We start from the raw sequence: 15,054 nt of genomic DNA, 5'->3' as shown, positions 1-15,054 counted from the left end.
GGGAAAGTGGTGTTGTAGGGGGTTTTATGTATACATATATGTATATATTTTAGACCATGAGCATGAAAGCATTTGGAGCGTATCCCAGCCCTCCATACTGTTGTTCCTCACAAATGCCAGACCTCCCCTGGGTGCAGAAGGGTCCATTGGAGCTGCAGCACTGGCTCTACACAGCCAGCAGCCCTCTCGTGGGGAGGGAGCCGTGAACCTTCCGGTTTATGGAGCAGAACATTCCGTTTAGTGTCAGACCCTGTGGACGCCACTTTACAACCTGCACAGCCAGAGTGACTTTGCTAGCACCTCACAACAACTAATTCCATTTTGTTTGCTAAGCTGTTCTTTTTATACTGTTTGAAGACACGTAAGTCACCTGCAGCCACTTCCCTCCCGCAGCAGCAGATCAGATCACTATTGTTATAAACAAGGCATATGTATGTGTGTGTATCTCTATGAACATGAACCTATTCCATTCATCCCATTCCCCTGAACCTGTCACATCTCAAGCCACCCCACCAGAACAGCGCTAGGGGACTGGGTCCATCACGTCACTGCCAGCAGACAGGTCATCCTCTCATATAGCTCTGCTTCTAGGAGACCAGAAAGATGCCAGCAAAACTCCTAACAACTGTGTCAAGTACCCAGTGTCTTGTTTGACTGCAAAAGGAATTAAAAACTCATTTTACAGTGCATTTTTAATTAAAACTTCATTATAAGAATTTTCTTTTAAGAACAGTAGTGTACTACATATTAATGGAAATATGTAACTTTATCCTACAAATGGGACTTTCACCATATTATTCTTACAGTTCAAAACATATGAAAAATAAAATATGATATATAGCTTTATAAATTTCCCCACCCCCTTTTAAATCCTTTTTCTTTAAAATAACAAAGTATCAACTCTTTCCTGGTACAGTGCATTTGCTATCTGTGAGCCACAAACCAAGTAGTCACATCAATGCCAAGAAAACAGCAACATTGTTTGCAAAATATTGAGAGAAAATGATAAAAAAAATAGTAGTAGTCAGCCCAGTGCTTACAGAAGAGACAATCAACAAGAATTGAAAAAACAGCACATCTTCATATTACATAGGATCATTATAACATAGAAAACATTATAGAAGACAGGCTGGAAAAATATATAGTGATTCTCAGCAAGCAGAAACTAAACTTTGGCACTTGCTCATAAAAAGGCCTTTCAAAACAAAACTGAAATTCACTTAATCACAGCTTGTATACTTAAAAAAATAAAGACATAGACTAAAGCAAGAGAAACAATAGAGAAAAGTTTACAAGTCAGGTCACCACGAATTCAGTACATTCAGCCTACAGAAAATACAAATACAATCATTCATCCATCCACCTATATGGGGAGCCTGGCTAAGGAAAGAGAGGTTTTGGGACTGAGCCTCACCCGGAGCATCTCTTGAGTTCAGTGAAGCTAAGTGCATTGCACAAACAAGGTATCCAGCCCTTCTTTGAATTTAACTAGACTAGCATTTACATCAAATGTATCACCTCTGTCATAAAACAAGGATTTCTAATCTGTAAACTGAAAAGCAAGATCATTGTACTCCACATAGCAGCTGTTCTACTCTACCCATGGTTGAGTCATGCCACGGTAGTGCAGGCATTATATAATTTCTTTAAAAAGAGCTTTAAAGGAAAAAAAAAAAGTGTTTCCTTGAATTCCAAGGGGGAGGATAGAAGGGAGGGAGATCCACTTTTAGCCTGTTAATCTTTGTGCTTTGTCAGCACTGCGTGTTATCCAAAGGAAAACTATAGGTAACACATCCAAGGCTGCTCCCCATCCCTGCCAGAACTGATGCACTCACCTAGGGCCTAACCCCAAAGGCTACTGCTTTTAAAAAGCCTGTTTTGGAGCAGGCCATAGGAGAGCGAGGGCTGCTCCAGCCAAGAGGTGCTGCTTTCATTGTCAGGCTCAGTGCCCCAAACCACCAGCTTTCTTTGCACCCAGGCAGTTCGCTCGATTTTTTTCTTCTTCAGAGGAGTTAGGGAAGGGCAGAGAGAGAAAAGTAAGTGCTTTAGATTGCACAAAAGATTGTCCTACTAAAAAGGGGCACTTAAACGGGAAAGGATTGCAGCTATAAATCTAGCAGGCGCTCTTCACATGTCTCCACAGGCCACTTAGTTGCACCTCCAAACACATCAACGTTATTATCAACCCAGGGTATGATGTTGCCAGGCATGTTGGTAGAGCAGTTGGCAATGTTCATGATGTCTTCAGCTTTTAAGACCCTGTCCCATATATTGAACTGGCTCATCTCCCCCACGAAGGCTTGAGTGGCATCAAATCTTCCTCCTACTGTGTCCTTTAGGCACATAAGAATTAGGATTAGATGACCAGGTTATTTCAGCATTTTCTTCTTCAAACTTGAAAATTCTCCCCCCGCAGCAACCCTGCTAAAAGCAGGTGAAAAGAGCAGAGCCAGATCACACAGACAAGCGACTCCAAGTTTCTAGAAGGGCCACTTTGAACAAGACATTGCTCCATGAAACATTTAAAAGCTGAAGGCTGAAACATGCACGTCAAAGCAGGTCAAGGCAAGCAGCAGTGCCTGTCTCCTAGCACAGAAAGGCTGTACCTAACTAACCCTGCACCCGAGCAGCTTCAAACGCAGAGGCTGATGTAGGACCCATTTTGCAGGCCTTGCACAGGGGAAACTTCAGTGAGAATTACACAGAGGAATAGGATTACCCCAAAAGCTTTACGGATGGATGCCATCACTGAAGACAAACTTTTGGCTCTAAATACACAGACTTCTGCTGCCCATTCCAGATCAGTTACTCCAAGGGTCACTGCATAAGCCTCAAAGGTTTATTTGCTCCACCCACTACGTAAGGACTGAGATCCCATCTTGTGTGATCCCACTAATGTAAAATTGACAGCACAGGCCAGAGCCAAGCGCAGTACAGCCAAGCTGCATGAGAGTTACAGAAAAGCTCTCTCAGCCCTTTAACACTGAGACAGAGCATTCGCTTTGCACATTCAGAAGCCCAATACACTTTGTTAAATATCAATTATTTATGGTAGGGATGAGGATCCACTGAACTCCTGACTAAAATTACTAGTCGCCCAGTTGTTAACCTGGGAATTCTGAAGAGTTTATTTCCTACTATTTATTATGATCTATGTTTTTTTTTGACAAAAGCATCAAGATAAATAATCATATGTAAAATAAAACAAAGATGAAATAGTCACACAGTTTATATACAGTAGTTCAGTGAGACGTAACATTATTAAACAAATATTAAACAAGAATCAGATTTCAAAATCCTTTGTTTCTCCTTATTCAAAAAGGATTCATCCTCAGCCTCAAAACTGGCCTCAGCCAGCTTTGTATTGGCTCTATCAATATTCAGACATTAATGTTTGCACTGGAAAACTTTACATACTTTAATCAAACAAACATAATGCAGAGTTCCTACTTTGACTTTAGATTTGCCTTTAAATTAAAGAACAACTTTAAAATTAGTGACATAGACTCCACTGCTCTAAAGCTGTTGCAGCTTGGAGCGGGTCAGGAATGCCAGACAGCAACTTCACAGAAGCTGGAACTGCCTTCATTTATTTCGCGTTACGTATCACAGTATATAGCAATTCGCATAGCAACATCTCGGTAGAGCATCAGTAACTGGTTACAAGCATTAATGTGCTAACATATCATAGGTTGCTAAGCCGTATCCAAGCGCCTAACCGCAAGGTTTAAAAACAGTATCTCAGCCCTAGGAACTTCCTCAAGTACAGGAGGTACTTCCTTAAAAATTGTTCACCGAAATTCAGTGATTCTGCACGTCAGCCTTTTCGGTCTGGGTTAAGGACGGTCAAAGGCACCCCCCTGTACCACGTCCCCCTACATAAAGCTTTTGGGCATGTAGCACAATTCTCCCTAGCAGACACATCTATAGAAGATGGTGACAGACTCACAAGTACTACCAGGCTCTCTAGTCTGTTCTGGGCCTCTAGAAGTAACATTTGACTGTGATAGGAATATAGAAGCTGGGGGGACAGCAGAGGAAAAAAAAATACACAGCAACCTGCTAATAGGTATGGGCAATTTGGTTTAAAGCACAACCACTAAGTGCATTGTGCACATGGTCCACCTTCAGACAGCTCCTTTTTGGCTGCACTCATATGCACATAACAGATACAGCAAATTCTGTCTTTTTCTCGGCCAGTTTTAAGCAATTTTGTTCAAATGACTCCATTTGATCACTGATGAAGTTTAACACTGTAATATGAAGACTGGGAATAGTTGCAACATGAACCTCCTGAATATTTGATAAATGAAACAAAACACAGAAGTGTGCAGTTGTATCAAGCACTATTTGCTATTTGTTGATTTTTCTTCCTGATACTAGATAGCACCAAGACTAAGGACTTAGTATAAAGGGGAGATCTGTTTGTTTGGCAACTTTGATTTTTATTGAGTCTTTGTTTTTAAATTCTTGGGACACACCAAGGGTTTCACTCACCTGCTCCTGACCAAGGATCAGGACGCCCCCAGGTTTAATTGGGTGCCACGGAGCTAGATTCTCTCCAGTGCCAAGCTTCTCTCCATCCTGGAAAGCCTCCCACATGCCATCTCTGGTTGTCCATGTTACACAGATATGATGCCATTTTCCATCACTGACAAAGAGGGGAAGCTGGGCAACCTACCAAAAGAACAAACAAATAAATAAAACCAAGTCTAGCAGTGCAAGCATGGGTTTTATCTACTCTGTCCTCAGATGCATAAACTGAGGAAGCAGAAGTTAGTTCCCATTCAAATCTTTATTTTGTCCCAGCTCAAAATGCCTGGGAATCATCTCCACAATTCTCTATGTTAATGCACTGGAAATTCAAAAGAACAGTATGCTTTTTGTTCCAGCTGTGGGCCACTTTGTTCCAGCTGCAATCAAATGATAAAAGAGCCGGTCTAAGCTGCTATCAAACTACTGATACTGCAAGTTAATCTGCAGCATCTGTTGTTACTAAAGTTTCTTGTCTTAGCCCTATCTTCCATGGGATTTTCATGCTAGAGTTTCCCTTCGGGCCATGGTTGCACTTGCAGGTAGCACTGACAAGAAGATCTGTCTGCTCCCAGTAGCGATTGTGGGAGCTGTATGTAGGGCTGCCAAAGGAGAGGAATTAAATTCCCTCAGGAACTTGATCTAAAATTCACTCAAGGCAGCATGGACACAGATGCAGTTGCTTATTGAGCAGTTCTACAGAATGGTAGATAAGGAACAAAAAACATTTAGTCTCACACCAGTGAAGCTACTCTTAGCATTAAGACAACAGAGAGAACATTGAGGAGAAAGTTACAGCTAAGGATTAGCAGACTCAAGTTTCCTTCTCTTCCACAAATCATTTAAAACAACCACCTTTCACTGCTATTGATTCCAGGTGATGGTAGGACCCTTAAGAGTCCTTAACTAGCCATGTGACTGAACAACCCGAGTTGATGATACAGCTTTGTAAACACCTGATCCCCAGAGAGCAGTGAGTTACTAGGAAACCTGTCAGGCCAAGGAACACAAGGGATGGGGCCTGAAGGCAAGTTGTGCTACAATGCTGCCTGGCTAGGTTTAGAATCTAGTTTTGTTCATATTTATTCAAAACAAGGATTTTAGCCATCACCAGACGTTTATATTTCATAATTAGTCCAAACCAAAAGTGAGGGAAATAAAAATATTTACGATTTGTTTTAATAATAAACTTCAGCAGTTCTGATTTAATTCTGAAGCTTATCAGAAACCACCACTGGTGTGTAGTAGTGAGGGACAATTCTTTGCTGCTTTTTTCAAATACATAAACTCTGAAAAAAATGCACTTAACTTTGTCCGAGAGTTAAATGTATCAAAACCAATCTCAGCTGATCTTTGTTCTTTTTTGTGCCAGATTTTAACATACCTAAATTTTAGTATGAGAAAAATACTGCAGCTAGCTTAGATAAAACAGACTTTGTAATAATGTAGCTTCAAAAAAAAAAGTTACTTCTTGCTTGCTTTTTTTTCTGAAACAGAATTCAAGCACAGGAAGTCTTGCTATTTCAGAGGATGAACATAAGTTTGTGCCCAGCTAAATATCCCGCTCTCTTGTCTCAAGCAAAGCACAGATCTAAGCAACCACTTGACTTTGAGAGTGCTTTTGTCAACTTGCAACAAATACACAGATATTGAGAAAGGACATGGACATTCTTTTATCTCAAAAGGCCTGAGCTATGGAGACTCAGAGAAAATAAGTTGGCAGAGAGGTATATAGAGTTCAGGATTTAAAAAAAAAAAAAAAAAAAAAAAAGGCAGTTATTCTGACCACGTAGACCACCAGGAAAGTTATTGGTTCTCACCTTATCATTAATTAGAAGTTCAATTGGATTATTCCCCCATTCTATGAGGACAATTTCATTAGCCTGACCAGGAACAGCATATGAGAATGGAGTGCCAATTCCAGGAGAAGCACTTGATCTCAACCACAAGCACACGGTGAAAGCGTAGAGCTCTGGCAGAGTCTTCTTGATCTTCCCATATAAATAATTTGTGCGAAGAGGAAGAGACACTTTGAATTCGTCGGGTGATTTAAATGCACTGTTACCTAGAATTACATGGAAGAAGAAAAAGTTAACATTTAGTTTAATGTTTATACATTTTGGGTTAAGAAAATAATATTTCATATCATCTTTTTAACTTATTCAATTTACAGAAGGTAGAAAAAAACTACACTCAAGAAATATTATTAAAAGTTGATTTTGCAGCACAATTAAATACAAGAATCTATATATTCATCATGCTAATTACTTAGCTTATTTTTACCTGCTCATTCAGAGCAAAAGAGTAAGTGGCATGCCATTAATGAGAGGCTGTTAAATATTTTTGTTCTTCATTGCTCAGTTCGTGGCTGGAGGCATTCCCATTTCACACCATTCAAACCATTTTAAAGACACTCACTGTTATTAAACAGAGATTCTCTGGTAGGCTCATTATTAAAACAGTTCAAAAATACAGTGTTTCTTCCTACTACTCCTACACAGTGATCTAGCACCATTATTCCCCACTTTATAGACAGCCGGCACAGAATCAGGTTGACTCTCTCATTTTGGCTGGCCAATCTGGAATAACCAAAAGCAGACACATTCCAGAACACTTAGCAGAGTTAAATTCAGTATAAGCAATCTCCATTCTACAGACAACTAAGGAGACTTGAACCAAAGGGTAAAGCTGAAGTCAAAATGTCATCAACAAAAGTGCAATAAACTATCTAACAACTCTATCTAAACTATCTAACAACTAGATAGCAACAAAAGAAGAATACTATTTTCTTTTCCTAGAAAGTGACAGAAAGCCAGAAAGATTCCAAAGAGATTTTTATGAAATTGAGAACTTGGATCAAGACTTTATGGTGAGCTGCAACACTCTGCATTATACAGTTGTTTGCATGTATACAAACTACTAGCAGCAGTGTAGTTTTCTAGATTAAAATAAACAAACAGATGAAAAAATTCACACTGTGGCACAATATAAAACCCTGTGGCTCTGCAGCAGTTAGCCCATCTCCCTCAGTCTTCTGTTCTTGTGTCTCCTACCCATTCCCTTAAATTCCGCCCCTCAAACAAATTTCATCCCCTTGCCATATTTCACACCACAATGCTGATGAAGATCTGTTGTCACAAAAGGTTGCCACAATTTTCACATGTAATTAACAGCTGGCATTCTCTCAGCTCCCATTATCAGAAGCAGCTGAGATGTTTTGACTGCATTTTTCACAGAAAGAGATTGGAAGAAAAATGGTGCTTGTCTGATGCTTGCATCTGCCTTGATCAACTTGTAAAGCAAGAACTGAAATATTCCAAACTTACAAGCAAATGTGTGATCTTAGTCATTTCAGCAACCTCCACTAGGCTGGCACAACCAATCTCAAATATGATGAAAAGAAATAGATATACTCCATTAAAGAGCAACGCAACAGAAATACTCCATTAGGAACATTTGTCCACTGTGTGAAAAAGTTAAGGAAGCAAGAACAAACTGGACAAGAACAAAACTACTCTTCTTGTTATACTGCCTTATCTTGGCTTGAAAACATCCAAAACTCCCAACGATAACAACACTGTCCATTTCTGGGCAATGCACACATGCAGTGTGACAGTTATTTTCCCAAAGGATGTGAGCTATTTTTAGATAAGAAAAGTAAGAAATAGTGTTACTCCCTCTCAGAGAGGCAGAACAGATATAGCTGGAGACTTGTCCATATCTCCAGCAAAGCTGGGAAGCAAGCTGAAGCCCAGGCAACATCAACTGCAGGTCATTCTTCCATTCAGTTCTGCTTTTTTAATGCATCATTTACCACGCGAGCTGCAGAAATTGGTGAAGAAGTTAAAGACTTTGGGAATCATGATGGTTGTACACACTTTAAGGTTTTCTGCCCTGATAGGTACAGAGGAAATAACTGTTACAATGACAGAGAAAACAAACAGACAAAAAAAGTACAGAAAATCCAGCCTCTCCCAGAGCTCATACATCAGTCACCTCATACTTCTTCCTCCTCCTTAAACACTCAGCACCACGAGGCTAGAGCACTCCAATTTGTTGACTAGAATAGATAGTAAATAATAGAATATTTGAAATAAGCACACAATAGCAATGCTGACTGTTTTCAAAGGATGCGCAAATCACTTCAAATATAAATTGACAGAACTTTGTAATCTACAAATCATTAAGTTTTTATTATCACCCTCAGTTTCAGGTGTCTGAGGAACCAAAGGCACAGAACAGCTAAGCAAATTCTATTTAAATAGACAGCAAACTACACAATCGAAAAAAAAAAAGCCCATATCAGTTCCTGGCCCAAATTCTTCCAGTCTTTGGAGACTAGTAGGAAGACAGCCCTCTCTCCAAACACAAAAAGATGTAAGTGGGAAGGGGCTATTTTTAACCTAGGTAAATTACACATCCTTGTTCTCATTCTCCCACCACTGCCTTTCTCTTTCTGATGACTTACCAACATGAGTCACTTCTTTCAGAGATGAGGACTGGCAATACTTGTCACATAAGGCATATTAACAGACTACTAGTTCACTAGAAATTTAGCTGCAGTTTGGATTTTCTCTTAGCTCTTAGGAAAGCAATAAATGACAGAGCCATTAGAAGATCTCTTCTTCCTCCTTACTTTTCCCTATGCTTCACACTCTTTAAATGAAAATAATACATACTGTATTATACAAATGGATCCATTAGGCTGCACTTTAAAATTCATAAGCTATGTATATCTGCACCCTCTTGAAAGCAAGTCCATTAAGTTGCTTTTAAGCAGAGAACCCATTCATCTTGGGAAATCATTTAAGAGCAGCAAGATTAGGCAGTAGTATTTAGTGGTACTCTAGTTACCACAACCCACGACACGCTCCACTCTGCGGGAACATACTGCCAATACAGATAGCCCTGTTCTATAGCTCATTTCCATGGGCATTCAGGATTCAAATCAACTGACTCTACTTAGGCATGCAAATCTCAATATTTAACCTACATAACAAATTAAATGGCTAGAATTAAGGGAGTGTCCCCCACTGGCACCACGTGCCATCTACTGTAAGCTCTAAAGGCTGCTTACGTGGGAAAGGACACAACTGGAGGGTCTGTAGTGACTCAAAGCATGGCCAGCAACAAAAAGAAAAGATTTTATCCCACTTGCTTCTGAAACAGCAGGTAAGCGTTCTGGTGTAAGATCGCGTTCATTACTTCAAAGGCAGTTGTGCTAATCAAGTTTAGCCCATGAGGTTTTCAGTTCGCGTGAAGGAAGGCAGCGCTGCTTAGAGGTCTACCTGGCGTTAGCGAGGGATTTGACACACCACTGCCATACCTCCCTGTATGCCCACCCACCCCCCTACAGACCTTTTCATCCCACAAGGGCCACGACATTCACCTTCACAACCTACACAGTTACCCATGCCAAGGGAAGACAGGAAACCCAAGCCATGCAGGGCCTGTCAAGCAGGAGCTCTGTGAAAAAAGGCAAAAATAGAATCCAGGTATTTGTACTGTCATCTATTTAGCATATGGAAAGGTGCCGTAGCATTAGAAAGGGGTTGTATTTCCTTCATGACACACATTCAGATGACTGCACTGGAAGGAGAATGAATTCATCAATACAGGGAAGCATTCAGATTCTGTGTATTACCTTTTTCTAGTTCGGACACTCTTTCTAGCAATGCATTCAAGGCTGTCTCTGTCTTTTGCCGGTGGGCTGACGTCTCGTTGTGAAGCAGAGACTTTTCATCCTCGAGCTCAGCCACTTTGCTCAAGAGCTGGCGCTCCAGGTCCCCAAGCCTCCGCTGCAGCATCTCTCGGAGCTCCGGAGGCAGCGCTGCGTAGGACACGTTGGCTCGGAGCTGGTGCTTTGGGAAGAAGGAGAAAAAAGTTTATGCTATTCCTATAGCAGAAATTGTAAAATGTGGATATGCTCATGCCTCAAGAGGAAAAAAGGTCACCAAGATCTCCAGCAGCTACAGAAGAGGCATTGCTTTTTAGTCCTGGTCACAGTCAGTGCTTTTATGAGCACTGTACCCAACAAGTCCTGAACCTTTAACAAAGATTTCCTGTGTCACATATTAAAGGCTCTTCATACATTTGTGTTCAACAAAAAAAAAAAAATCAATGCAGGAAGCCAGCTGCAAATAGTCCACATATTTATGATGATACAATGCACAACATGTAGGTTTTAGCTTCAGTTATTACAAATGATGCTACCAGCCTAATTCAACAGAAAAACACTTGTTGTAAACAAAAAGTTGGACTACTAAAGCACATTTACTAAGTAAAAGCTCACTCAGTTTTTGTTTGACAAGCAGTGAGACAGATATTCAACTGGAAATACTACCCAGTTTGATTATTTTTATTAATCTGAAAATAAAAAAATAGGTCTATTTCTCAGGTATGACCAATACCTTTAAGGAATACTGTCCATATTATTCTGGTCAAGTTTCACTTCCCCTGTGCTAAGATGTAAAGCTAATATGAGATGCCTCAGAAAGAGAGTAGCAGCATTAAAAGGATGCTACAGAGAATCAAAAAGCTACTTAGAAAAAAAATCCATGTTGTCCATATCTTGTAACAAAAGAACCTGTAGGAAGTTACTCTAAATCCTCCCAACTTTCATGAATCCTTGGAGGATCTCAGGAGAACACACATAGCACTCATGGTCTGGAAAATGAGGCAATGCCCAACACCCTTCCTGTCACTACAGTTTCTAGCACAATTTTTCCTCCCTTTGAGGGCCACTCAACCAAGGCCACAATCCAAAGGCTCCTGGAAACCATTTATCAGCAGGCTTGGACCAAAGCCCCTTTATTTTCACACAATTATTCAGCACCATGTTGGTGCTGCTGGGGGCCAGCTCTAAATAAGGCACCGTGTCTTGGCCAGCTGTCCAGCACGGCTCCTCATGGTTGTCCGGCACCATATGCCAGGGTCTTATTGCCTGAGATGTCAGCATTACACCTAAACCCGGGGAAGCTGCACTCCCAGAAAGGGGGATTTGGGTGTATTAATGCAGAAACCGAGCTGGCAACCCTCAGGAAAGCCGTGCATCTTTTGTGGGTGGGATGGGATACACGGAAGAACCTTTCTGCCCCCTTCTCTGTTAAGGCAAAGGAATGAAGACCAGGAGACCATGACAACCCACCCGCACGACCCTCTCCCTGTGCTTGGCAGCCTGGACGTGGACAGCTCCGCAGGGAGCAGCTGCTCCGGCCCACACGGATGGTGGATGTGGGCTCCGTGACGGGAGCTTCGCCTCCCGAGCGCCGGCCCTACCTCGAGGCTCTCCAGCCGGTCCTTCAGGGTCTGCATGGTGCGGCTCAGCTGGTCGATGACCTGCGCCGGGTCCCGCGGCAGGTCGCCCATGGTGTCCTTGCCCTTGGACAGCTCCTTCCTCCACGCCGCCGTGGCGCCCTTGCCGTCGGGGCCGGCGGCGCCCTCGCAGCGGCTCAGCTTGCCCGTGAGCTCGCGGATGGCGTCGCGCTGGCTCCCGATCGTCTCCTTCTGCTGCAGGACGGTCTCCCGCAGCTGCAGCACCGTGGCCCGCAGCTCCTCCTCGGGGGGCAGCGCGCCGCCCTGCATGGGCACCGGGCAGCCGGCGCCGGCCGCGTCCAGCGGCAGCGAGGTGCACACGAAGCGGCTGCCCGGCGGGCTCTCCGAGTCGCCCACAGCCGCCGCGCGGCCGCCCGCGGCCACGGCGAGCAGGAGCCCCGCTACCACAGGCAGCATCGCGGCCGCTGCGGGGGGCAAGGGCGCATAGGGGGGCGACGCCGGGGCAGCGCGCTCCGTCCGCAGCCCCGACCGGCGCTCCGGGCGCTGCTCGCTCCGCCGCGGCTCCGGCTCGGCTCGGCTCGGTTCGGCCGCGCTGTCGGGGAGCCCGGAGCTGCTGCCGCCCTGACGGGAGCCCCGCGGAGAAGCCGGCGACGCCCGAGCCGCCACACGCCGCGCTCTGCCCGCGCCGCCGCCTTTATAGCCGGGCGCGCGAGGGGGGCGGGGCACCTGGCTGGCGCCGCGCGCCCTGATTGGCCGCAGCCGCCGCTGACGCCGCGCGGGCCCCGGCGCTGAGCTGGGGCGGGAACGGGCCGGGCTGGGCCGGGCGGAACCGGCGCGCGGAGCCCCCTGCGCGCCCGCGTGCAGCGCAGCCGCCGGCGGGCGCCGAGGTGGTGGCCGCGGCCCCGGAGTGTCCCAGGCAGAGCCGAGGGCAGAAGAGGAAGGGGCGACCGTGGAGAGATCGGGAGGACCCGGGCTGCAGGGGAGCTCCTCCAAGCAGGATGCCCTGGCTGTCAGGCCAGGTTCCTCAGGGCTTTCTCCAGTCGGGTCCCGAAAGTCTCTGAGGATGGAGGTGGCAGAGCCGCTTTGGGCAGCCTGTTCCACTGCTCGTGTGTCCTCACGGGGAAGAGGCTTTCCCTAAGTTCACCCAGAGCCTCTCCTGGTTCAGCTTGTGCCTCTTGTCCCTGCTCCTGCACCAAGCACCGCCACAAAGAGCCCGGCCAGTCTCCGTGAAACCCTCCCGTGGGTCCCGAGTGGCTGCGCTGCGGTGCCCCTGACCCTTCCCCGCTGCGGGAGGAAGGAGCCCGGGTCCCTCAGCCTCAGCTCGCGGGGCGGTGCTCCAGGCCTGGCCTCTCCGTGGCCCTCCGTGACTCGTGGCAGCGGTCGATGGCTTCCTTGTACTGGGGAGCCCAAACTGGGCACAGCGACATCGAACGAGCACCAAGTAGAGGCAGGAATCGCAGGGTGGTGCTGGCCCAAGGACGAGCTGCTTGACCTGAAAGATGTGACAAGAAAACATACATGGTTCAAATGACACATCAATATTCAAATTTAATCGTGGAAGGGAAAGAGACAGGAACATTTCACAAAGTATCTTCATAAACTTAGGCAAAACCTCCCAACTTATGACCATAAGACCACTATAGTTTTAGCTATCTTACTTATGGTATCCAGTCTTTCTTTTTTTTTTTTTTTTTTAAACACTAACCACAATTATTTAGCATTTATAATCAATGAAGTATTAGAAACTTTTCCAAGTACTGTACAAACATCAGTGAACATTCCCTGGAAAATCTAACAGATGCACAGTGAAGTTAAGACTGTAACCTCTAGTGGAAAAATAAAGAAACAATTTCTTTATGCATTAGCAGAGGATGCTCTTAGGATTCTAAAACCTTTGAGTAGAATTTCATGAAATTAGAGACACTTTAGCACAGTACAAATCATTATTACTATTATGCAATTAAATTAATAATAAAGAGTAAATAAATGATAAAATGTAATTGGAGAGATTTTCAGACTTTTACTTCAAAATACGAATTGCTTTGTTACAGGTTTCAAGAAGTGTGCCCCTGAGATGGTTAGATCTACCTGCTTCCTGAAGGCCATGTAGTTTATTTGTTCCGTCCCTCCAGCAAAGCGCTGTTGCAAAGTCGTCTTAGTCAAAGTTGACTAGAGTCACTGTTAAGTCACGCAAGTGAGAGATGTAGCTGGCATTCCCTATTCAAGGGGAGAGAATAGGGGACTAAGCTCAGCAAACATCCAGAAACTCCAATTTGTCTGAACTCCTTTTATTTTCTGGAGTCAGGTCTCCTGAGACTATACTGCTTTCTGGCTGAATGAAAAAGTAGTAGCCATTCAAATACAGAACCTAAGACTTAATTTCTGCTTAAACATCTAACTCCCATTGAAACCAACAGGATATCATTGCTTAAATAATTTTGACAAGCTTCTGCATGCCACAATGAGGGTGACCATGCAAGTAAACTGAGAACATCTCACCCATCAACTCAGCATCTTCCCAGCCCACATCAGTACAAGAAATTACATATCCAATTATTTACTACTTTTTTCCTCTATGTCTAAGATTAGATTTATCCTATAGCACATTAGATGCTATTTCTTGTGATAATGTCATAGGAAGAAGTATGAAGAACCTTAAAAAAGTCATCATAAATGATGATTTGTGATGGTTTTGCTTATCCTTAAGGCTCGTTACCCTACTGTAGGACAAAAGTAGACCATTGCTTTTATGCAGCTTGATTCCATACTGTACGATAAGAACTGTGATAGAATCCTTCCAAAATAACTTCACTAAACCTAAAGATAAACTCTGTTCCAGATTTTAAATCCCACTTACAACTCAAGGGTATTCCCAAAAAAAGATTTCAACACAAGCCACGACAGTGATAAAGTTTTTTGCTTTTGACTGATGAACATTTTGTAGGCAAAGTTTCACGATGGCTTGAAAGTTGATTGGGCTGGAGGGCAAAGCACAGCAATACAGATAACTCACTACTGCATTTGAGAGGTTTTTAAAACTTCTTGATGCTCCAACTGTCAGGCAGCCTAGCATCTCTGCAGCCCACAAAATGGATTTTTAATTTTTAATTTAACTTTGACAGTTTCTACTGCCTTCAAAAGGGCTTTATTCTCTTTGGATACAGCATTTGCATGCTAGCTTGCTATCTTTCTTCATCTTTGATGCACAACTGTAATATCTAATACTGGCACTTTAATATTTAAAAT

General features: G+C 43.6%; 1 protein-coding gene across 1 annotated transcript; it reads right to left on the bottom strand.

The window, feature by feature from the left end:
• Positions 1–674: 674 nt before the first annotated feature.
• On the bottom strand, positions 675–12,339 carry NPTX2 (neuronal pentraxin 2). Its single transcript, XM_088529436.1, has 5 exons — positions 11,812–12,339; positions 10,178–10,394; positions 6,354–6,598; positions 4,498–4,677; positions 675–2,333 (listed from the first exon to the last, which is right to left on the bottom strand). Exons 1-5 carry the CDS (start codon positions 12,262–12,264, stop codon positions 2,106–2,108), a joined length of 1,323 nt encoding a protein of 440 aa, XP_088385562.1. The 5' UTR covers positions 12,265–12,339; the 3' UTR covers positions 675–2,105.
• Positions 12,340–15,054: the final 2,715 nt, after the last annotated feature.

The sequence above is a fragment of the Tinamus guttatus genome, unplaced genomic scaffold (genome assembly GCF_059628265.1).
Source record: "Tinamus guttatus ecotype Peru unplaced genomic scaffold, ASM5962826v1 Tinamus_guttatus_pri_ptg000330l, whole genome shotgun sequence".
In the NCBI taxonomy this organism is placed as follows: Eukaryota; Metazoa; Chordata; class Aves; order Tinamiformes; family Tinamidae; genus Tinamus; species Tinamus guttatus.
Note: the sequence above shows the minus strand (reverse complement) of the source record. Positions and strands in the feature narration are given on the sequence as shown.

Coding starts and splice junctions, on each gene's coding strand:
- NPTX2 (XM_088529436.1), bottom strand. CDS start 12,264: ATGCTGCCTGTGGTAGCGGGGCTCCTGCTCGCCGTGGCCGCGGGCGGC. Junction 10,395..11,811: donor ACCGGCTGGAGAGCCTCGAG/GTAGGGCCGGCG, acceptor TTCTTCCCAAAG/CACCAGCTCCGAGCCAACGT. Junction 4,678..6,353: donor AACTTCTAATTAATGATAAG/GTGAGAACCAAT, acceptor TTCTTTTGGTAG/GTTGCCCAGCTTCCCCTCTT.